A 25,169-nucleotide genomic window follows, 5' to 3' on the forward strand; every position below is an offset into this window, starting at 1 on the left:
CTGGACCCTATCCCTAGACCTTTCTGTGGCTGGCTCTTTCCTATCATTCAGGACTCAGGTAGAATGTCACCTACTCAAAAAGGCCTTCCTTTATTGCCAGTCTGAAAGAGAACCTCCTCCATCCCAAGCCAGATCACATCACACCGCTTTATTTCAGCACAGCTCTTACCAGTCTATGGAATCATTTTGCTCATTGGCTCATTCACTGATAGCCCTTCTCCTGCCCTGACTGCATGCTTGCTGCCTGAAAGCAGAGATCCTGCCTCTGCTTGGTCTCCATAAGGTTCCCAGTACTTAGGAAACCTTCAAAAAAAACACTGAATAATCGAATCAAGGCTCTCTCTAACTCAACCTACCTTTCTGTGGCAACTCTGGCATTTTATCTACAGATCCATCCTTGCCACAAAGATCTAGCCCCACCTTTTAAATTTCCCACAACACTCCGCATTGACATTCCTACTTGAATAACCCCTTGTCACCTAAAATGTAACATACCTACTTCTTGCTGCATTGCTTTACCCCTGCCCTCCTGCTGGATCAACGTTTAGTGGTCTTAAGTCTATTTATGTTGCACAACTCTAAATATAACCCTGCAAAGACAGCCAAGATAAAAATCAATCACTTTAAGCTTGGCATTCAAAAACATTACCCATCTGGCCCTATGAGAAAATCAATGGATAACTTAAAAAAAAAAACTGCATTATTGTGTTTGAGTACTTTGAGAATATTGAAAAGAAAGACTGAGGGCTGAGGCTGTAGCTCAGTGGCAGAGCACTTGCCTAGCATGTGTGAGGCACTGGGTGAGTTCCTCATATAAACAAATAATAAAGATATAAAAACGGTATAAAAAATACAACAACTCAAAAAATTTAAAAAAAAACTGATAAAGCACCTTTGAGAAGCAAGGAGGATTGGGGTTTGCTGCACACATGGCCAATTGCTGGGAACCTCTACTTTAGCAGAGCAGCTCCTCAGAGGCTAACAAGCACTGGTTTAGGAAGGAGGGAGAGAGTTGAGTGGGGGAGGAGCAGCACAGTGCTGGGAGTGATGGGAGGCTGCCCTGCTGGCAACCACATGGGTCCAAGCCACTATCATCTAGAGCTGGATGACTGGACCAGCCCCACAACTAGTCTCCTGCTTCAATCTGGCTCCCTCTTCAGCTGCCTCAATCAACCTTTCTCACTACATGGCCCTGTCCTCTGCCCCCTGACTCTAGGCCCTGTTACTTGCTGTACACTATCTGCCACTTCAGTTGGCCAAGACTACCCTATTTTGAGCACTGAGAGGTCCATGCCCCACAGATCCCTCAATTCCAAGCAAAGTGGAATGGCTGGCTACCCTGTGTATCAGTGGCTGCTTCTCATAGTTTAGGTCTGAGTTCAAGTGTCCTTCCTTGGAAAGTCCTCACCAGTAACCCAAATTAGAGTAGCTCCCCTTTCCCATCCACTATCACATTAGCTTGTTCAGGTGTCCAAAAATATGTTTTTCCCCCCCTAATTACAAAGTTAACATATGGTCTCTCTTGGAAATCTCAAGGAGAAAGAGAGGGGGAGGGAGAGAGAGATCGAGATCATAAGTAAGAAAATAAGCCTGCGATTAAGGAAGGAGGATCCCAACTCCATAAACACTCTCAGCAACTTAGTGAAATTCTGTCTCAAAAATAAAAAGGGATGGAGATGTGGCTCAGTGGTAGAGCACTCTGGGTTTAAATCTCAGTGTCACACACACACAAAAAAAGCCCCATTATTCTATTTAGGGATAGGCAGTAAATGTTTTAAGTTCCAGCATTTAAAGAAACCAAAGATAGCTTTGGATACCGCATGTTATTATTGGGATCAATAAAAGGATGCGTCATCGACTTTTAAAAAGAAGACATCCTGGGCTGGGGTTGTGGCTCAGTGGTGGAGCGCTTGACTAGCATATGTGAGGCAGTGGGTTCAATTCTCAGCACCACATAGAAATAACAAATAAAATAAAGGTATATATATATATATATAAAGAATACATTCTGAATCTCTTCCCTTTATGTCCCCCAACACGACTTCACCATAGCAATGTGCTCTCTACTTGGTCCCCTGCAGTAGCCTCCTACTGATCCCATTCTTGCCCCCTATTTATGCTGTGTTCTTTTAAAAAATGTTTCATTATGAAATTTTTAACAATACAAAAATAAATACAATAATTTTATAAAATCCATTTATACATCATCTGGATATGAGTTGAAAAATACCATATTTTCTTCATATATCCCAAACATCATGTTATTTCACCCTTACATGTTCAATATGTATTCCTATAAAATATATTTTCTTAAATGACTACAATGTAATCACACCTAACAAAGTTAACAATACTTCTTAACATGACCTAATTTTGAATCCATAAATTAGATCCAAATAAAACAATTAGAACAATCTATACATTATACACATTTGGTTCATCTTTTTGGTCTCTTCTATGGTTATTTTGCTTCTAAGAGTCTTTATATGTGGCTTTTGACTATTCTTGACCCAACAGCTACAACAAACCTTTAAAACAAAATCCTATCGCCTTTTTGCTCAAAACTCTTGTCCAAGAGCTTCTCATCTCCTTGGAATAAAATCCAAATAACTTTCAGGTCCTATAAGCAAAGGGCCTGGCTGTTCCTCCTATTGTATCATCCATTGCTCGATTCACTCTCTCTTCCCTCTACTTGAGCCACAAAGCTCTTCCTGCTGTCCCACCCTCAACAGGCCAAGCACATCCCTGCCTCAGGGTGGCTGCACAAGCCATTTCTTCTGTCTATAATGCTCCTCTGCCTGGTCTCACATGCCCCATGCCTTGATTTCTATTCAGGTCTTAGGTCAGATATCACCTCCTTAAGACAGGCTCCCCTGCCCATTACCTAAAATAGCCCACCTCCCCCAAAAATCATTTTTCTATTACCTCACTCTACTCCATCTTCCTCATTATACTTATCACTGCTTGAAAGTGGATGCCTATTTCCTCTACTGGAATATAAGCTTCAGAACACTATGTTCCAGGCTCCCATGATACTACCTGGCATGCAGAAGGCCCTCCTCATTCATACCATTCATCCATAATGTTGAAGAGGTATAAATGACAGATTCAGAGGTGGCTACTGAAGGATATGTTCAGGACTCATGGGAGTAAGGTTAAATGAAAACGTCCATTTGTATACAGTGGCTAGGATCACAAGCCCTCCACAAACTAAAGATGCCAGAGGGAAAAAAAACTGTGAGGAGGTTGTGGAGGGGATTTGAATATCCAATGAGGAAACAAGAAAGATCGTCACAACTCCCCTATACCAGCTCAAAGCAGCACCATTTGTCCTGCTTGTCACCTTTAGAAGTCAACTGCAGTTACAAGGTTCCAAGAGAGAAGAAAACAATTAAGCTACTGTGAGTTTGTCACTGTGGGAAAGAGGTAATTCTCTGCAAAACCAAATAAAACTAACAAGCTACCAATCACAGATGCTCCAACCTGAGGGTACAGACCAGCTAACCAAATTTCTAACATAGGCTCTCACCACCAACCTATTCAGATTTTCTCCTCAGGGGACAAATTCCTTCTCTACATCTGCTCCTGTGCTCATTAGATCAAGTCCTCTACCTCCATTAAAACCTTGCCACAGCTGGGCACGGTGGCACACACCTATAATCCCAGAGACTCAGGAGGCTGAGACAGGAGGATCGTGAGTTCAAAGCCAGCCTCAGCAAAATCGAGGCCTGAGCAACTCAGTGAGATTTGTCTCTAAATAAAATACAAAATAGGGCTGGGGATGAGTCTCAATGGTCAAGTGCCCTGAGTTCAATCCTCAGTGCCCCCTGCCAAAAAACCTCACCACAATGAATTTTACTCTCCCCTCTCAATCTCCCACCATATTTTTTTTTTTTTTTTTTTGGCAAATCAAGAGTAATACCAGGCTGGGGTATTACTCAGTGGTAGAGAGATTGCCTCTCACGTGTGAGATCATGGGTTCGATCTCCAGCACCACATAAAAAAATAAACAAATAAAGATATTGTGTCCATTTAAAAAAAAAAAAGAGCAATATCAAATGATAGTGGCCAGCACTGGAAGGGCACCTCTGCTGTTAACTGAAAAGGGAAAGGAAGAGGAGCAGGTCTGGGATTAAAATCAGGAGTTTAATTGGTGGATATTTAGCTTTAGGGGACTATCAGACCTTCAACTGTAAATTCTACTATTTTGTGCACATACAAACAACCACATTAATGTGCACATAGTTTTTTGGGGACAGGTTTTGGCTAAGAAGCAATTTTGAGCATCCTCAGCAGGTGAAGGTGCTTCCGGAGACAAAATAAGATGAAATCAACTGAAGAGGAAGAGCAAAGAAGCAGATGGAAGGTGTCCTGGATACAAGTCCTGGTGCTCATGATTGTTAAGAGTGGGGCAGGCGAGGCTCAGAAAGAATAATCAATGAATTAGAATGCTATGGTGGCCACAAGCCAGGTGAAAACAGGATTGGGAAGGAGAGACTGACCCTATTAAATATTGCTAAAAGACCAAGTAAAAAGAAGGCTGAGTTGACCACTGAAGTTAGCAATGTGGAAATCACTGGAACCTGGTAAGAGCTGTTCAGTGGTGTGAAGAGGATATGAGACTGACTGCAGAGGTTCAAGAAAGAATGTAAGTAGGTAAGATAAAACAGTAACAATAAACCCATTCCAGAGTTTTGCTGTATGTAAAGGGTGGGTATGGTGGAGAGAGCCGTTTCTGTGCATCAGTATGCCTGGGGAATGTTGATCCACTGAGAAAGAAAAGGTGTAAACTCAGGAGCACAGTTGAGAAGAAAAGAAAAGAAAACCAAACCCACCCCCTACCTTTCTTCTCCCATAGCAGGGTCTGAACCTAGCTTATTGTACTAAACAATATAACTTAAAAATTAATCTGTTTCACTCTATGCCTCATACTTTTTAATGACTACACAGCGTTCCATTCTGAGAAAGTATCAGAGGCAGTATGCTAGATACCTATGTTCAGCTCCCAAGGTGGCATTTTAGGAAAGCTGCTAAATTAGTGGCCACTGATGACTTAAAATTATTTTAATTATTTTATTTTTTACATTTTGAGACAGGGTCTCACTAAGTTGCCCAGGCTGGCCTGGATCTTGAGATTCTCCTTCACTAACCTCCAAAGTTGCTGAGATTGCAGGTGTGCAAATCTACCATGGCCATAAAAAAAAAAAAAAAAATTAACAATGAAAAATCACAAACATATGAAAAAAGAGAAAAAAGGATAATACATGTCCATATGTCATCATCCAAATTCAACTATTACAGATATTGCCATACCTGTTTTGCCTACCTTCTTTTTGCTCAAATATTTTAAAGTGTATTCCAGACACCATGTGGTTCTACTTCCAAATACTTCATGAAACATCTCTAAAAATATACACTTTTAAAATGTATCCACAATGTTAATTTACTTAAATTATTTAAAAATAAACTAATTTCCTTAAAAAATAAATTAAGACTAATCCTCTGGTTTCATCTAATATTGCTAATACTTTCATATTCAAATTTCAAATGGTCTCCAAAAGTTCTTTTTAGTTGGTTTTTACAGTTTTTTACAGTTTTAAGTTTTTACAGTTGGTTTGTTTGATTAACTCGAAAAATGATTCAAAGGTGCTTCTTTTAACCTACAGCAAGCTCCTTCCTCCCCAACTTCTTATTTCACACTGCGGGCAGGGCCTATTTTAGTTGTTCCATTTCCTCTAGGGCAGGTATGAGCTTTTGATTATATAACTACATGTCTAAAAATATCTTTATGTTGTCTTCACAATTGATTAATACTTTGGTTGAATACTGTCTTCTGGGTTGAAAATAAATTTCCCTCAGAGTTTTGAAAATGCTTCTCCATTTTTGCAACCAGGAATAAATGCTATTGAATAGCTTGGTGCTTTTCTAATTCATAATTTGTATGTGATTTTTTTTAATTTCTGGAAGCTTTAGAATCCTCTCTTTATCCTTAGTAATCTAACATTTCAGAGGATGTTCAGTGATGTGGGCATTTTCTATTCCTGTGCCAGATCCTATTCCTTTTTAGCCAAGACAGCAGCATCATTTAGTCTGAAATTTCTCTTTTATTATTTCTTGATCATGGAATCTTTTTTATTTTCTTTGTTCTCTTTGGAATTCCTATTAAGAAGACAATGGATGGGTCACTCTATTATATCTTTTATTTTTTTCTCTCATATTTATTGTTCTTTATGTATTCTATCTTCTGGGAAGATAACACTAACTCTTATGAATTTTTAATTTTGGATAATCGTAGTTTTAATTTCTAGGGGCTCTCCCTCATTCTCTGGTAGTTTTTTTAAATGACATTCTATATTATTTATTTTTATTTTTTTGCAGTACTAGAGATTGAAGCCATTAGTGCTCTACCACTGAGTTATATCCCCAGCCCTTTTCTACTTTTACATTTTTATTTTAAGCAGGGCCTTGTAAAGTTGCGGCAGCTGACCTAGAACCTGCCATCCCTCTGTCTCAGTCTCCTGAGCAGCTGGGATTACAGATACGCACTACCGTGCCCAGCTCTCTTCTGTCTTATGAGTACAATATCTTCTCATATCTCACAAAGTAGTCAGTGTTGATGAAGCTTTTCTCCATCCCTTCTACTTCTTTTAAAGTTTTCATATTGGAGGCTTTTCCTCATTCGTCTCATGATCCTTAGTTATTTGCTCTGTTTTTTAATTTTTAATTAAAAAAGATGTAAATGTACACGAAAAGAGAATGGTAGCAGCATGTGTTCCCTATGTGCCCTCCCCAGCTCCAATAATTACTGATGTTTTGCCAAATTTTTTTTTATCTACTGCTCTCCCTTCCACACACTACCTCTCCAAAGTTTGGGGTTTGGATTTTGTCTACTCTTTTTTCTTAAAAGTTCAGCACTAGTCAGGAATTCTAATGACATGGTTAAAGCTTACATGGTAAAACACATCACCAGTGGGTGATTGGCCACAGAAGCAACTCTTTGCAATTCTAATGTCTGTACATAGAGATCTTTTTTTCAACCAGGGTCATTTAGTTTCTTCAGAAAATAAATGTCTAGTCTTCTGCCTGGGCAGCAAGCATCTGAGTGCAAATGTGTGTGTCAAGAAGTGGGCGGACAGGACCTGGGTCAACTTTCAGTCTAGAATCCTGGTCTCCCAACAGCTCTGTGCCACATCTGATGCCTCTAACTCCTGTGACACTCTAAGGAGGAGTGGGCATAAACCATCTATCTTCCTCCTGGCACCCTGAACATATATTCTTCTACTCTTGACATTCCCCACACCAAAGTGTGGCAAGGGTCATCACACTCTACATCTTCTAAAGTGGGGACAAGAGAGAGTGCCTAGAGCTAATGAACATGAAGGAAAGGTTTAACTGTAAATCACAGGAATAGCCAAAGGAAGAACTAAAATGCATGAAATAAGCACATTGGGAATAATAAAAGAAAGGGGAAATTTAGCCAAATCATCATCACAGAAAAAAAAATCGACAAAATCTGTAATTCATAAATAAAGAAACAGCAACACAAGCATTTCACTTAGAGACATGAAGGTAACCAGGAGAAGAATTAAAAACCCATGAAAGTGACAACTGTGACACCTGCTGGGGGTTGGGGGAGGTGGAGCAAAGGAAGCTCCTTTCAGTATGTGAGAGGCTGATGTTTGAAACCTTGCAATTGGGTTTCTCTGATACAATATCTTCTTTTAATTTGACAAAAGCATATCAGGGAAGAAGGGGTTTCAATGTTCCATTATTCCTCAAATAAAGATCTAAAGTCTTGAAACAGCTGATGAGCCTGTTTAGGAAGAAATAAACAAGGAAAAGTTTTCTTACGCTTTTAAAGGTAAGTGTAAGAAACAGTACAATCGCTAACAGACCTACTCAGAGAACACTCTGATGGGACTATTTCAGAGAACTCTGTGGGTCATGGCTTCCTTAAGATACCAGTTTATAATATGCTTAGGAGGAGGAGAGGGGAGGAAGAGGGAGGTAGGGAGGGAGGCAGAGAGACAGGGAGAGGGAGAAAGAAAAGTGTGAGACTAGTAAACAAAGAAAGAGAATGTATTGTTTAGGGCTACTGGACTCCTGACTAATGGTCAACTGGTGGGAACAGAACAGGCTTGGAACCTTCAAGGTTTACTAGACAATTGCTATCACATTCTCTCCCCTTCAGAAATACTAATCTCTTTCCAGAAGGGGGTTCTAAATCACATCATGAAATAAGTTTTATTACAGACCGAGTTTAGGGTAATTTTCTCTTTGGTAAATGCCTACAAATACTATCTACACAAGCTCATACAAGAAAACTTTCTTCAATGATGGGAATGTTCTCTGTCTTTCCTGTTCAACACAGCAGCACTAGCCACAGTGAGAGCTTGAAATGTAGCTAATGTAACTGAGCAAGCTAAATTTTCATTCTACTTAATTTTGATTAATTGAAATTTAGATAGCCATGTATAGCTGGTGACTTCTGCATTGAACAGTGCAGATCCAGACCCTGGGTGCCCGAGTTCTTCTCATTCAAGCTTCTCTGTATTCCAGCTACCCTGGCCTGCCTTGATTTTCCGAAAACATGCTTGCCCCTGCCACAGGAACTTTGTACTTATGGTCCTGTCTTCCTTGATGTTCTTCATTTGCCACCTCACTCCCACCCCCTATTCTTTATCAGGTTAACTACTACTTTTTTTTCACTGACTAAAATTATTTTGTTCACTTATTTGCTTACTGTTTATCGTTAATTTTTAAATTTCTCCACCACCATCACCCAAACCACCCAATTCCAGAGACAGAATTCAGTTAATTTGAGTAAGATACTCTGCCTACCTTGCCCACTACTGTCTTCCCATCACCTGAGTACAACACTGCTTGAATCACCTTCTCACATATGTCTCTACTCTTGAACACTCCCAGTTTCTCTCTACAGAACCAGGCTTGCTACTGAGTTTAGTCCCATACTCCACCACCCATGGGGTTTCTCCATAAACACCCCACTGTCAGCACATCCAGGAATGTCACTGCCAGATTAAACTTTTAGAAAGCTTGGCCTTTTATGCATCTAACCTCAAACATAAAACACCTTCAAAGACACATGAAAGGAAAATTAATTTTAAGAAAACATTGAACATACTGTACGTATGCTAGGATCCCAGGCCATCTGTACATTAATATAAAAAGAAAATAGAAGGGGGTTTCTGTAAAAACAAAAATAAGAAAGCTAAACTTACCACAAGTTCAAAAATGTCCATGAAGACAGAATGTCCCTTTGGTGTTTTTTCATTCAAACTGGCAGGAGACCAGATCCAATAGAAGTAGGTACCATCTGAAGAGAGGTGCACGGTGCTCATAGTACTGCCAACAGGGAGGTGATTGGCTGGCATGGCCACTGTCTGGCACACCTGGACACCAAAGGGAAGAAATTCAGTCCATTGTTAATGCTACTTACTAAGTCACAAATGATAATTCAATAGACTTCCTGGGCAAAATTAAATAATGTGTGAAAAATACATGGCAAAAATAAAAATGTTCATAAAATGAGCAATAAAGTAAACATGAACAACCATGTAACAGATGAAAAGATAGATTATTGATACTAATTCAAATTACTTTTTAGTAGGAAAAATAATTACTAAAACACTTACAGGCTGGAATATGATCAGTGGTAGAGTGCCTAACATATGTGAGGCACTGGGTTTGATCCTCAGCACCATATAAAAATAAATAAATAAAATATAGGTATTGTGTCCGTCTGCAACTAAAACATATTTTTAAAAAACACTGAATCTGCTATGCATATGTTTTATCTAACACTTATTAAAAAATAAATTTTAGACAAATAATACTTTCTGAAATTTCTTAGTAAAGAAATTTAAGACCATAATTGTATTTAAAAGATAGGAATAATGTCTTGTTCATCTTATATCCCAAGCACCTAATTCAGAGCCTAATTAAAATGAATTAGTAAATTTGGGAGAAAGGAAAAAAGAGACAGCAGGAGGAAGTCAAAAGGAAAACAGAAGAGGGAGAAGGGAAAAGGAGAAACGAAGTTTAAAAATATTTAAAAATGACAGTCCGTGCCAGGCACAGTGGTGCATGCCTATAATCCTAGCAATTAGGGAGGCTGAGGAAGGAGATCTTGAGTTCAAAGCCAGTCTCAGCAAAAGCCTCAGCAAAAGCAAGGCACTAAGCAACTCAATGAGACCCTGTCTCTAAATAAATAAAATACAAAATAGGGCTGGGGATGTGGCTCAATAGTTAAGTGCCCCTGAGTTCAATCCCCAATACAGAGGAAAAAAAAAAAAAAAAAAAGACAGCCCATGAAGGAGCCTAACTTAGCACATAGAGCCTCAAAGAAATTGACCATGTCCATCCCTGTGTACTGTGAAAACAAGTGTTTCCAATATAAAGCTTTCTTCAGTTTCAGCATCATTCTACATTAAACACATAGTTACACACTATTTTGATGCCAGAGATTAGCACTTAAAATGAGGGCACATGAAAACCAAGAAAATTGCTGACTAGACCTTTTTTTTTTCCTTAATTCAGGAATAGAAGAGCTGAAAACATCAAAATAAAACTCATTAGAGAAAGTTAATGCCTTCATAAGAAAGTAAGAACAATTTTTAATTATTCCATTGCTTTGGGAGGGTCACTAGTTTTCCCCAGGCAATTCTGACTCCTCAATCCATGAACTTTTATCCAAATTTGTTCTTTCTACCTGAAGCACAAAAACTCATTTAGTTGCTGTAACTACACTTTGAACTTATCGTGCCAGGAAGTCTAGACAGTTGACAGCTACTAAGTGGCCTATGGTGCTCCCAGATTACTCCCAGTACACATATCTAGTTCATGACAACAGTATTGCTTTCTTGGACAGTGTCAAAAAGTTTTTGCAAAAACACAGGGAAAACTGGCATTGCTTCAAATGTAAAATATGTTCTGAGATTTAACATCTGCTTAACTCCTGGGCTTATCATTTCTGTTTCAAATAAATATGAGATGTTCTTATATGTTTGCATTAGTGACAAACAATAACGTCAACTGGACATCCATTTATTCATTAGTTCATTTTTTTTATCCAATAATTATTGAGCACCTACTATGCTCTGGAGATGGTAATGGTGAACAAGATTCAATCCCTGTTCTCTAGGAAAGACATACTTGAGTGACAAACTAAAAGTGATGTGAGCTGGGCATGGTGATGCATGCCTATAATCCCAGCAACTCAAGTTCAAGGCCAGCCTCAGCAACTTATCAAGATCCTGTCTCAAAATAAAAGATAAAAATGGCTGGGGATGTAAGCAGCGGAAAAGCACCTCAGGATTAGATCCCCAGTACCAAAAAGATAAATAAAGAAAACATAACAGAAAGGGTTGGAGGTGTGGCTCAGTGATAGACTGACTCTGGGTTTAATCCCCAGTATTGAAAAGAAATACAGTTAAAAAGTTTATTGTTTGAGGGCTGGGAATATAGCTCAGTTGGTAGAGTGCTTGCCTCACATGCACAAGGACCTGGGTTCAATCCTAAGCACCACAAAAAAAGTTTAATATTTGAGGCAAGGGGCATAGCTCAGTGGTAGCACAAGTGCTTAGTATAAGCAAGGTCCTGAGTTTGATCCTCAGCACACACACACAAAAAGAAAAGTTTATTGTTGGACTTTGAAAGATAAAGAGCACATTCATTCAGATCATGTGGGAAAGTTCAAAGACAATGAAGAAAAAACAAAAATGTCCAAACTATAACAATTAAAAAGAGGCTACTTCTAATGACATCAGGAACTTCTCTTACTGTCTCCAAAATACAAGAGCCATGGTTTTCTGTTTACCTGAAGGGTGTTCTGATCAATGACCTGGAACAGGGAGTGAGGTTTATTATCGAAAGACACAGGCCTGTGGAGAAGACTGCCACTGCCAAAAGCCACCCACCCTGGCTCCAGCTCCTCATTCCGGCAGTACACAAACCCTCTGTGGAAGAGAAAGAGACATGGTGGACCATCGAGCTATGCCTAGAGCCTTACCAGGGACTACACTAGGCACATAGAACATTTTTTGACCTATTTTTTAAAATGACTAGGTAAGGGAGCCAAAGAGTGAATGTTACATAAACTCTGGAACTGACAAACTATGGCAAATATCAACTTTCCACAATGAAATAGAGAGGAGAGAAAGTTGGGGAAAAGGCTTCACTGAATATACTTGGGGCTTTCAAACTGCAATTTCTTTTGACAGGAATTCATAGATCTTATATCCCAACTGAAAAATCACTGCTAATCTAATGTTAAATTCAAGTACAAAAAGACTTAACTAGAAAAATGTCACTTATCAACATGTAGAAATCTTGATCACAGAGGAATTTCTGGCTGGAAACACCGACCTTAGGGGCACCAAACTCTACAGAGTCAACAGTACAATGCATTTTAGAACAACATACTGGGAGGTGACAATAAGATAGGACCATTTGAATTAATTCTACTTGTTACTTAGTAGTAGTGTATGGGTAACCAGGACACACCCACTGCCCTTCTTCAGAGATTTATAAAAGAGGAAAATGTTCCAGCCAAATCATTGAGCAAGTTCCATGCAACTGACCTTAGAGTACCATGTAATCCAGACCCCAATTTGCTTACTCCTCTTCCAACTGAGTTAGTAGTGTACAGGTAAAGACCGTCTGCAGTGAGACAGCGTCCCAAATCAGCATCTAAAATCGTTTTTGTTTTTTTTAAAGAGAGAGTGGGGGGGGGGAGAGAGAGAGAGAGAGAGAGAGAGAGAGAGAGAGAGAGAGAGAGAGAGAGACAGAGAGACAGAGAGAATTTTAATATTTTATTTCTTAGTTTTCGGCAGACACAACATCTTTGTTTGTATGTGGTGCTGAGGATCGAACCTGGGCTGCACGCATGCCAGATGGGCGCGCTACTGCTTGAGCCACATCCCCAGCCCCTGAAATCGTTTTTTTTTTTAACAAGTAAATTAGATGTTTTTTCTAATGAAATTATAAACATGCTTTTTCTAATGAAAAAGTCATTAGGAAGTTGAGTGAAAGACAATCTCCTGCTTAAGGAGAAAACAAAAAAAGTGCTACCCCTAAAATCTTGAACCCCTAAAATCAAATATCTAAAAACATGTGGGAACAAGGAAGATAAGGGAAAGACATCAGGAAAGAGGGCTCATAGTTATTGGTAGAGGGACCTGGTTCAGCCTGCCAAATGTTTTTTCTTTTGAAAAACAAAAGTACTGAGCCAAGCTTAAACATTCCTAATTCTAATCTGAAATGACTAAGAATGTAATTTTACAAATGAATTCATAGTAAGAAAGGCATGAACTCTTAAGAGCCTTGACCATTCATTAAATGATCTTGGATGTCTTTGAACTTCGGTTTCTTCTTCTTTTAGATAAGGATAATAATATGTACTTCTAGGGTTACTGCGATGGTTAAATCAGAAAACACACCTACATTGCTCACTGCTACCAAGCCAGGGTTCCATAAATGACATATTAAATTATGTTGATTTACTAATGGTGTAAGCAGAACTAAAATCTGCTTCTGTGGATTTTCTACTCGGATACCCTAATTTCAGTTCTGGGTGGTATATACCTATAATCCTAGCAACTCAGGAGGTTGAGGCAAGAGGATTACAAGTTCAAGGCCAGTCTCAGCAACTAATTTTAGTTGTGGAGACAAATAACAGCATTAAAATATAATCTCTGGGGGCTAGGGGTATAGATCAGTGGCAGAGCGGTTGCCTAGCATGTGTGAAGCACTGGGTTCGATCCTCAGCACTACATAAAAATGAACAAATATAATAAATGTATGCTGTCAGCAAGCAACTATAAAAATAAAAAAGTTACCTGCATTTATATGTATGTATATATCATACATATATAAAAAAATCTCTCTTTTTTTTAACTTGTAGATGGACACAGTACCTTTACTTTTATTTTTTTGTGGTGCTGAGGATTGAACCCAATGCCTCACATGTGCTAATCAAATATTCTACTAGAGAGTCACAACCCCAGCCCAATAATCTCTCTCCTTTTAAAAATGGTAATTATGTTTTCTCTTAGCTTATCTTCCCCAACTAAAACAGTTTCTCTACGTAACAGTAAATGGTTTCCTAGATTATATTCCCAAGAATTTGCCTTAAAATTGGGTTTATAGATAAAGATTTCTGTGTTTATGTTCATAATCATTCCATTCACTATGTTTCAGGGGAGTTTGTCTTCCTGAAACAGGTCGTATTAGCTAGAAGAAATTCAATGTCACACCATTCAAATCAGTATTGAATCTGCTATTATCTTAAAAATTCCATCTACTACTCTGGGACCTGTACCTACTAGTTCCTCAACAATAACAAACCAGTTAAAGTGGGTAATCATTTTTTTTTAAATTCCATACCTTAAACATTTTAACCTAACATTAATAAATTTCATTTATTCAGGCATCATTAGATTAGAGCCCAGCCCCTTTTGAGTGTGGGTCTGATGAGGGGTAGAACTGAAGGAGACAGACTGAATGAGACTGTCTGGGAACTGACACTTTTTGAGATTGTGACAAGTATACAGGGTTATTACAGCTTCCTTTCAACTTCTGTCAATATTGAATTTTTTTATATTAAAGGTTAAATAGACTTATTCTAATTTGAGAAGATGAGGCAAGAAGATCACTTGAGCTCAGGAATTTAAGGCCATAACATAGCAACACAATGAGGAAAAAAAACCATTATTCTAAAAATTATTTTAAGAAAAACAATTCTTAGCAAAACCAAAGGTACATGGAAGTAAAAAGCAAACAGATAAACTTACTCCATCATCGTTGGTGAGAAACTACTTCTAGGGAGATGCCAGTAAAGGGAGAGAATAAAGACAGGGCTTCCATTCCGAATAAAGATGGAAGCCAGCACCCATACTGTCCGAGAACTGCAGAGGTGCTGTAGGATTTTTACTTGTCTCACTAACTCTGGGAAGGTCATTAATCATTCAGAAGCTTTACCTTTTCCTTTCAGCACTCTCTAGAAGATACAGTGAACTGTGAAAAGGCACAGGGCACTGGGCTGAGATCTGAAAGGTTGTCTGTGGGTGTGGTTAGATGGGGCTCCATGCTCTCAGGGCTGCCCAGAAAGGCTGCCCCATGGAGTGTTGGAAACAAAGGGGACTTGGGGGGACAGAAGGGGCTCTCAACTTTACAACTAATGGCATCAATTGTTTCAAGGCTTATTTGGTCTAGTCTTTCTAAACAGTCACCTTTTAAATGGAAGGGGTTTTTTTGGTTTTAATTCCTATTTTATCAGATATATCATATTTAATAATAATATAATACTAATAATATCATTATAATAATTAATGATATAATAACAAGTACCAATTACAACAACAAACCAGTTTGGGAGTAAGGTTGACTGTTGGCAAGCAGGCAGTTCTACCAGTGGGAGTAGCAGTGCACATAGGGGCCCATGGACTTGGGTATGGAGGACCATGGCTCAGGTCTGGACAACTCTGGACAACTGGGACCTATACCTACTAGTTCCTCAACAATAACAAACCAGTTAAAGTGGATAATCATTTTTTTTTAATTCCATATAAAGTGACAAGAGAGGCCTAATTCATCTGGCACATTAGTCAAGTAGAGGTCACTTAAGAGAGCTTCTGCCATTTTTGCTGAGACAATGTAATCCTGTAGAACTGTATAAAAACAGTTTAAAGCAGCCTACTTCATTTAAAGGGGTTACTTAACAATTCACACACCCATGAACCTTCTCATTTTGCTTTTAGGACAGGAGGGTTCTTGAAGACACAATAAGTTAATAAAAGAAACACATATCATGCAACAAGACCAAAAATTTCAATTTAAGGCTTCCATGTCCAAAGTCAAATATCCTGAGACCAATTTAAGTAATTCATGCTGCCTTGGCAGGAGTGTTTGGAGGATCCCTCTTCCTTGCTGTGGTAAAACCTACCCACTTTCTTACCTCATTGAGTATCTGTTTTTATACTTTTACTGATAAAGCAAACAACAAACACATTGTACAAGAATCTTCAGCTCTTAATTATAAGGAACATAAAGGAACACACAGAACTGTATCTAAAGTACTTGCAACAATAATCCAAAACCATTCTTCTTACATCTTAATATTAATCACAGGATCAAAAAAATCTTGCATTACCTTTATTCTCAGAACTGGAGCCAGTGTTGCTATCGGGCGCAGGCAGCATGTCTTCATACCCCCATGAGACTATGTGTTTGCCCCCAAGTAAACAGGAGGGGGATCCAGGCCCCCCTTCCAAAAGCAACAGTCTATAAGAGGAGAAGGAGAATCGCAAAGAAACTGAGACCATCCATTTCAGCAAGAAAATAACAGTCTATCTACACCCTCCAAGAGCAGAAACTAAAACAGTTTTACATACATACACATCTACAAAGACATTCTAATATATTTTTAAATGAAAAAATACAAAGCAATGCTTGTGAAAATGTTATAACAAAATTACCTCTGTGTGTAAAATATATGTATTTTAAACATATACTTGTGTGAGAAAAAAGAGACACTAATAGAGGGCACAGAGAGAAATGGAGGGCACAAGCCAGGAAGCACACATACTGAAACTTTAGGAGCAGTGAGTCATCTTTGGGTGATGAGATTACAAATGATTTTTACTTTCTTCTTCATGCTTTAGTACATTATCATCTCAAATTTATAAAGAATTTATTAAAAGCTACTGCATTTTTATGAAGACATAAAATTTAAAAAGAATGAAAATAATGTACTTAAGAATACTTTCAAAGAAAGGAAGAAAACAAAATTCTTAAGAAGTTAATTTGATTCTATATTTATTCAGAAATATAAATCATTAATTGGTAAGAGTTTAGCAATATACTTATCATACGAGCCTTTATGCACAAATATGCATTGTTTGGAAGGAGTATAAGGATCCTATGTGAGAACTTACCTATATAGTACATCAGCAACAGGAAGGGACCCAAGATCAGTCTGTTTCTGCAACAGGTGGACTGTGTGGACAAAAGTTTTCAATGATCCCCTAAAAACAAAAGGAAGGAAGAAAAAAAATCATCAAAATTGAAAGCCAGATAATTTAGGGAATATTAGTTTCATTAACCCCATGGTTAATTCCATAAAGTGTTTGTCTGCTCCTGCCAACCAGAAGATATATTATACAAAATACACTGGACTCTCACTGATCACTGTTGGCTCATACAAAACCTGACTGTAGGAGTGGCATCAGGCCAGTTAGGAAGATGTTCTCCATGCATTTGGAAAGGTAAACAATGTTCCTCTAACACATTCAAAAAACAAGGCCCAAATGCAAAGAACTTGATGGTATCGTGCTTTGATACTGCTTTAGTCACCATACCTCTTTCTACAATCTAGGAGAGATTTCTCTGATGAGGTTATATTTAAAGTCCAACAGTATTTCCAGGCTTGATTTTTCAATATCTTTGTTAAGTTCATCCATTTTGCACTAAACTTCATCACATTTAATATGACTAAAATACATTCAAATAATTAATACATAGTGTTGAGAGATATGTCTTCTGAATCCCCCTGCTATTAACCATATCACGATTTTCCTTGCAGGACACACTATGGGACAATTTCCTTTTGGTTTCCAAGGCTTTAAGCTTTGGGAAGTCTAACACCATTAGCAGGACATAAAAAAAAGGTGCTTTTAAGATGCATGAGACTTAACTGTCATGTCTTGAGTATAAATCACCACAAGAATACTTCCCAAACTAAATGACTGCCCATATCAGATGGGAAGTCTTCAGCTTGCTTGCCTCCTTCCTTCTCTTAGCCAGGCTTTGATAGCTAAGTATCATATGCCTACCCCCCAACAGAAATGGATACTCAACACTGGAGCAAGTAGACATAGAGGCCTCCTGTTAATTGTTCCTTTCACTATCTCTAGTGTTCAAAGAACAAAAAACCAAAGAAGTATAAAGCAGGAAGGCAGCACAATATAAAAGCACCAGTTGGAAGCCAGGTTACAGGGGCTCCGAAACCTGGCACTGTACAGTCTCAGTCTTATCACCTAACTCCTCTGAATTTTTGCTTCTTCATCTGACCAACAGGGATACCTCCCTGGGGAACAGTGAGTTTCAAATAAAGGGGCAACAGCATCAACATTTAGAACCAATACTAACTAAAAATTAACACCTGCTAGCTTCAGTCAGATTGTAAGAGCAAAGCTCAAATTCCTTTCATGGCTCATCAGGCCCTATGTAATCTGGGCCTGAGTTGGTCAGGTGTTCTAAATTGGTGTGATCCTCCTGCCTCAGCCTCCCAAAGGATTCCCTGTGGCACCATGCTCATTTTAAATCTTGATAATATACTAAGAGATCTTTCAACTAAATTGATAAAAGCAAGTACTGGGTTCACACTTATGATGCAATTCCAGTGAGAAATAAACCTCCAACTCACTGATGTACTCCTTATAGATAGATATGAAATAATTAAAAGCTCTACAAAATATGTGACCATCCTCCCATCACATTGTGGCTATGTGATAGAGAACATTAACAACTTAAGGATGAATGGATATGGAAGGATTGATTCTCAGAATCTAAGTTGTTTAGCTATTTAAGCTGTTATCATGGCATAGAAGAGAAAACTTGGGTTCCAACTCAGGCCCCCGGTACCAAGTTTTGGTGAAAGCATCATATGCACTGTCAAGGATGTAAAATTCAATACTGAAATCAAAAAGGAACTTTTTTTTTGGTATTTATTTTTTAGTTATAGTTGGACACAATACCTTTATTTCACTTATTTATTTTTATGTGGTGCTGAGGATCGAACCCAGGTCTCAAATGTGCAAGGCAATCGCTCTACCGCTGAGCCACAACCCCAGCCCAGGAACTTTTAAACATTAAGACTTCCATCAAATATACTGGCCTCTTATAACTCACCCAACCCAGATGGAGCAGTCACAAGGTTACCAAGTATGTTCAGTTCTCCTTACCTGGCACATGCCAAAGCCACCAGGGCAGCAGCAGCATTTTCTTTTTGCTTCTGTGGAATGTGGCGGCCTGTGTCAGAAGTCTCCTCCAGCCAAGAGCACAGCAAAGTTTCAATTCCATTGAGACAGTCAGCGGGCTCCTTGGTCAGGCTCAAAGGCTGGCAGTCACGAAGACAGTTCAATAGCACCTCAGCAGTTATGTTACAGAGAGAAGGATCTGTTCTACTCTGGGACTGAATAAGGGGGAAGACCAGCAGGAGCCCCATCCGAGATGTGAAAGGCGCTTGCTCAGGTTGCTGCAACAAGCCCTGGCGCTTGAGCAGGGCCAAAGTTTCTTCATCACCTGAACTTTCCCTTTCATGCTGTTCTTCCAAGGCCAGCTGGCGCTGGGCATTCCACAGTCCTCGCAAGGCATTCAGGCGGTATTCCAGCAGGCGGGCATAGGCATTGCTCTGATTCCCACAAACAGAGCGCAAACGTTCTGCTAATTCTGTGGGGTTCTTGGTCTCAAATGTTAAAATCTAAAAAAAAAAACAGTGGAGAAGTGGGTATGTATTGCTTTCACCAAAGTCATCTATGGAAGCAAAAATGTCTAATGGTATCTAAAAATTGCCTGCATTAGGGCTGAGGTTGTGGCTCAGCAGTAGAGTGCTTGCCTAACATGTATGGGGCACTGGGTTTGATCCTCAGCACCACATAAAACATAAATAAAATAAAGGTATAGTGTCTATCTACAACTAACAATATATTTTTAAAAACTTGCCTGCATTAAAAGTATTTTAATTGCGACCATATAGAAAACACATGTACAACCAGCTCGAGTTAAAAATATTAAGTCTCTAACTCCACTACCAAGTAGATTGTGAGAACAAAACTGTTTTATCTTTATTCTTTAAAATCTAATACATCCAATAATAAATAGTGGATTGTCTGATGTTCTTTGATTCTGAAGCACTCTCCATTCTAACTATTATTAATCCTTTATTTCAATTTGTGACACAGCATAGATTTATCTGGTTCTCATACATTAAGGAATCACCATTATTTTCTTGCCCAAACATACAATTTTCAAGTTTCCTCTAGATTTTCAGCAGCTGGGAGATAATAATTAAATCCTCTATCAATTAAGAAAGGAATCAGCTCTCAAGATAGAGAATCCAACTAAATTTATGATGCAAAGAGTTTATATAAATAAACTTGAGTAAGTTAGAATAAACAGATCATTGTTACCAAGGAATAAAAGAGGACACTCTAGGGCAGGCACACAGAAACAGATTATCAGGCACTAGGGGGGTCTGGTTCTCAGGGAGATAAGGAGTGGAAGAGGCTTGAAATAAAAGCAAAGAAACGTCTGTCACATCATTGGCATTGACATTAAGAAAGGTCAGAATTCACTTTTTGTCTCTCAAACATGAAAAATACTTTCTTCTGTCTCAAGTTTTGCCTTTATAAACTGCTAGCCCAATAAAATAATAAAAACTTCCAGAGCAATGCAAATACTGTAACTGACTTGCTTAGCTATAAAAGTAACTGAATTTTAAAAAAAAGTAACTGAATTAAAAACAAAACTAAACAAATAAACAACAACAAAAAAAAACTGTTTACAGCTTAACAACAACCACAAAGCAAAAAGAATGGAGCAAAAAGTAAAGAAAAACACAGAAGGGCTGGGGATATAGCTCAGTTGGCAAAGTGCTTGCCTTGTACGCACAAGGCCCTGGGTTCAATCCCCAGCATCACAAAAAAAAAAAAAAAAAAAAAAAGCTAAATTAGAAGTTGCTCAAGGGCTGGGGTTGTGGCTGGGTGGTAGAGCACTTGCCTAGCATGTGTGAGGCCCTGGGTTTGATTCTCAACATCACATGTAAATTTTTTAAAAATGAGTAAAATAAAGATCCATCAACATCTTTTTTTAAAAAAGAAGAAGAAGAAGTTGTTGCTCAGGTTAGCAGGAGAGAAAGTAGAAGAGGAAGTTAAGACAACAAGTACTATTGGCAAACAAGGGAAAAGATGGGAGGAGGGGGAACTATTAAAAAAAAAAAAGAGGGCTAGGGTTGTAGTTCAGTGGTGGCACACTTGCTTAGCGCACATGAGGCACTGGGTTCAATCCCCAGTACCACATTAGGGGGGGAAAAAAACCCTAGATAAATACATAAATAGAGGTATTATGTCCTCTACAAATAAAAAGAAAAAAGAAAAAGAGTTTGGGGCCAATATTTAAAAATCCAAAACTTTAAAATCTTTTTTTTTTTTTTTAATCTTTTAGTTTTCGGCAGACACAACATCTTTGTTTGTATGTGGTGCTGAGGATCGAACCCGGGCTGCACGCATGCCAGGCGAGCGCGCTACCGCTTGAGCCACATCCCCAGCCCCCAAAACTTTAAACCTTATGCAAGCCCTGAAATCACTTTTCTGATCATGATGTAGAGGAAAAAAAAAAAAAGATAACCAAATTCAGTGCCAATTTATCTATCAGATCAGAAAAAATATCCAAATATCATAAAATTTTTAACCAACAATTTAGCAAAAGACCAGATTACTGATAAACACTGTATGATTTCATTTACATAACATTATGGAAAAAAATAAAACTAATGATGGGAAACACATCAATGTTTGTCTGGGTAGGCAGGGTATGACTATAAAAGAAAACTATGAGAGTTTTGCAGGAGTGAAGAAACTCTTCTTAATTCCAGTGGTGGTAATAGTTAAATATAAATATAGCAAAATTTGTAAACTTGTACATGCCTTTCAAAAGGTCAGTTTTACTATAGGAGAATTTTTAAAATTAAAAAAGGAAAAATGTGAACTAAGGTACAGTTGTATATAGCTAGGTATTACTGGGTAAGGCTATATTAAAAATCAGATTATTAAAATAAGAACTAGGGACATTTGTACTCTGGATAGTCACAACCCATTAAGAGAGAATGTTCTTTTTCTTTTTTTTTTTTGTTTGGTTGGTTGGTTGGTTATTTTTTTTACTTTTTTTTTTCAATATATTTTATTTTTATGTGGTGCCGAGAAACGAACCCAGTGCCTCACGCACGCTGGGTGAGCACGCTACCACTTGAGCCACATCCCCAGCCCAGTTTGTTTGTTTTTTTTCAGATACAGATTTATACGGGAAAGCAGATACGTATTCAAGATAAAATATGAGCTATTTCAAGAGTGAGAGACAAAGGGCCCATGGGTGCAGGCCTATAAACCCAGTGACACTGGAAATTCTAAGTTCAAGTCCAGTTCTTAGCAACTTAGCAAGACCCTGCCTCCAAATAAAACATAAAAAGGGAGACTGGGGCTGTAGCTCAGGGGTAGGGGGTTTGCCTAACATGTGTGATGCACTGGGTTCAATCCTTTGCACCACATAAAAATGAATAAATGAGTAAATTTTTAAAAGATCATCAGTAACCTTTAAAAAAATAAAAAATAAAAAGGGCTGGGAGTCTAGCTCAATACTAGAGTACCCCTAGGTTCAATTCTGAGTGGGGGGGGGGGGGAGAGAGAGACAGACAGATAGACACAGACACATTGACTTTGTTTTTTAGTGCCTCTTCCCAAGCAAAAATCAGTAACCAGCTTCCAACACAATACTCAATAAACCAAGATTATTGAGATATTTTTAATGATATTTAAAAATCCAAAAAATATAAACTCTGATCTTCACAGTTACGAATGTCTAAACAAATAAGAAAATTTATGTTTTTTTAAAATTTTTCCAATCCTAATTTTGTGATTTCTTCACCCAATAAAACCCTTTGAGCTGGGTGTGACAGCACAAGCCTGTGATCCTAGCAGCTTGGGAGGCTGAGAAAGAACTATCTCAAATTCAAAGTCAGCCTCAGCAACGGTGATGTCCTAAGCAACTCAGTGAGAAGTGTTCTAAATAAAACATAAAACAGGGCTGGGGACTACTCAGCAACACCCATTCCAGGGCCCTTACAAAAACTCATGGCTACAGGCTGTGCTGCTGCTGAGTTTCAGAATTCTGAATTTTGAAGGTCACAGTCTAAATCATTTTATAAAGACATCATACCTTGGCTTTTAGTAAGTTAGCTATGGGGATCTATTCTGGTACTTATGAATATTGAATGACTTGTCTCAGACCTTATATAAAACCACTGCTCTCAGAAACTGCTCCCAACCAAAATGTCACTAGAAAATTAATATTTTTCTCTTTAAAAAGGGGGAAAACTGGGGCTGGGGCTGGGGCTGGGGCTCAGGGGTAGTGCACTTGCCTGGCATGTGTGAAGCACTGGGTTGGATTCTCAGCACCACATATAAATAAATAAAATGAAGGTCTATCAACAACTAAAAAGTGGGGGGGGCTATTTAAAGAAAAGGGAAGATCTCTGTCATCCTTAATGAGAAGGGCCATTAATTGTATTTTTGTGATAAATGCTGAAATCATCCCAGTTAGGGAGTGACTGCAAAGTAACTCGCAGCTTAATGTAATTTTTTTGGTGATACATAACTTGTATTTTTATGCTACAACAACAAAAAGTCATTCTGGAAAGTCTAATAATAAGGTAGGCAAAATAGTCTTTGCTGGCCAAATTTGGCTTTGACCAAAACTTCAATAGTTGACATAGAACAGTTAAAGAAAATCAAAACATTTTAGATAACTTATTTATACTTTATAATGGGGAAAATACAGAAGAGCTATAATGTGAAATGTGAAGTGCCAATATGTATTTCAAGTAAATATGGCAGTGAGGGTGAGTCCAGACAAACTTTTGCAATGGTAGAGAATATTATATACACATATAAAGACAGTGACTAGACTAATTGTTACCAGGAAAGTCAGAAACTAAGGATTTGGGCATAAACTACTATAATATTCTAAATGTAAATATCAATTTCCACCAGCTTTGCTATTCAGAATAACAGAGAGGCAATTCTCTAAAACAGTTAAGAACGAACCTAAAATTACTTTTTCTTATATTACAGCATCCCAAAGAAATAGAAAAAAAATTATTTGGCTTTCTTTTTAAACCGATGCATAAAAACATTATAGTTGTACTGGGGTACTATGTGATGTTTTGATACATACATACACTGTGTAATGTTTACATCAAGTAGAAAGTAGTTCTATTGTAAGAATTTATCCTGAAGAAATAAATGTTCTAGAAATAAGAAATGCATAGAGCAGTTCACTTTAGTCTTCTTAATAACAGTGAAAAAAGTAAAAGCAATCTGTCCTTTTAAAATTTTTAGTTGTAGATAGACACAATACCTTCATTTTATTTATTTATTTGTTTGTTTGGTTGGTTTTATGTGGTGCTGAGGATTGAACCCAATGACTCACACGTGCCAGGCAAGCACTCTACCACTGAGCTACAGCCCCAGTCCCGAGAAAGCTATCTTAATGTCCAAGAAGGAAATGTTTAAATCATACTATATCAAAACAAAATATTATGTAATAAATTTAAAATTATATCAGCTGGGCATGGTGGCCTGTGCCTGTAGTTCCAGTTATGGGACAGAACTGAACCAAGAGTTTGGGGCCAATCTGAGCAAATGGGCAAGACCCTATCTCAAAAAGTAAGTAAGTAAATAACACTTATTTTTAATTTTTAGTAGTATTTATGGTAACAGAAAAATAGGTGCTCTTTTTTTCTCAGTTTAAAAAAAAATGGAGCAATGACAACTTAAATTGTTTCAATATAAGAGTCGTAAACAGAACTGATATTTTTTACACACCAGTGTTATCTTTAAATAACAGGGTTCCTGTAATCCCAGCGACTGAGGCAGGAGAATCATAAGTTCAAGGCCAGTCTCAGAAACTTAGCAAAATCTTGTCTTAAAACAAAAAATAAAGGCTGGGGTTGTGGCTCAGTGGTAAAGTGATTGCCTCGCATATATGAGGCACTGGGTTCCATCCTCAGCACCACATAAAAATAAATAAAAATAAAGGTTCATCAACAACTACAAAAAATTTTAAAAAATAAATAAAAAGGGGGCTGGGAATGTGGCTCAAGCGGTAGCATGCTCGCCTGGCGTGCTCGCCTGGCGTGCATGCGGCCCGGGTTCGATCCTCAGCACCACATACAAACAACAATATTGTGTCTGTCGAAAAATGAAAAATAAATATTAAAATTCTCTCTCTTCTCTCTCTCTCTCCCCCCCCAAAAAAATGGTTTAAAAATAAATAAATAAAAAGGAACGGGTGTAGCTCTGTGGTAGAGCACTCCT

General features: G+C 38.1%; 1 protein-coding gene across 7 annotated transcripts in view; it reads right to left on the minus strand.

Annotated features, from left to right (window-relative positions):
• The window catches only part of Hectd4 (HECT domain E3 ubiquitin protein ligase 4), a 177,864-nt gene that overhangs the window by 104,200 nt on the left and 48,495 nt on the right, over positions 1 to 25,169 (minus strand). For all 7 annotated transcript variants that reach the window (XM_078039056.1, XM_078039054.1, XM_078039055.1 and 4 more), the window contains exons 2-7: positions 18,984 to 19,501; positions 16,956 to 17,045; positions 16,172 to 16,302; positions 12,603 to 12,711; positions 11,840 to 11,978; positions 9,243 to 9,413 (exon numbers count right to left, since the gene is read on the minus strand). In XM_078039056.1, the coding sequence (XP_077895182.1) occupies positions 9,243 to 9,413; positions 11,840 to 11,978; positions 12,603 to 12,711; positions 16,172 to 16,302; positions 16,956 to 17,045; positions 18,984 to 19,501 (1,158 nt within the window). The remainder of the gene's footprint in view (positions 1 to 9,242; positions 9,414 to 11,839; positions 11,979 to 12,602; positions 12,712 to 16,171; positions 16,303 to 16,955; positions 17,046 to 18,983; positions 19,502 to 25,169) is intronic.

Source organism: Ictidomys tridecemlineatus, chromosome 2, assembly GCF_052094955.1.
Source record: "Ictidomys tridecemlineatus isolate mIctTri1 chromosome 2, mIctTri1.hap1, whole genome shotgun sequence".
Lineage (NCBI taxonomy): Eukaryota > Metazoa > Chordata > Mammalia > Rodentia > Sciuridae > Ictidomys > Ictidomys tridecemlineatus.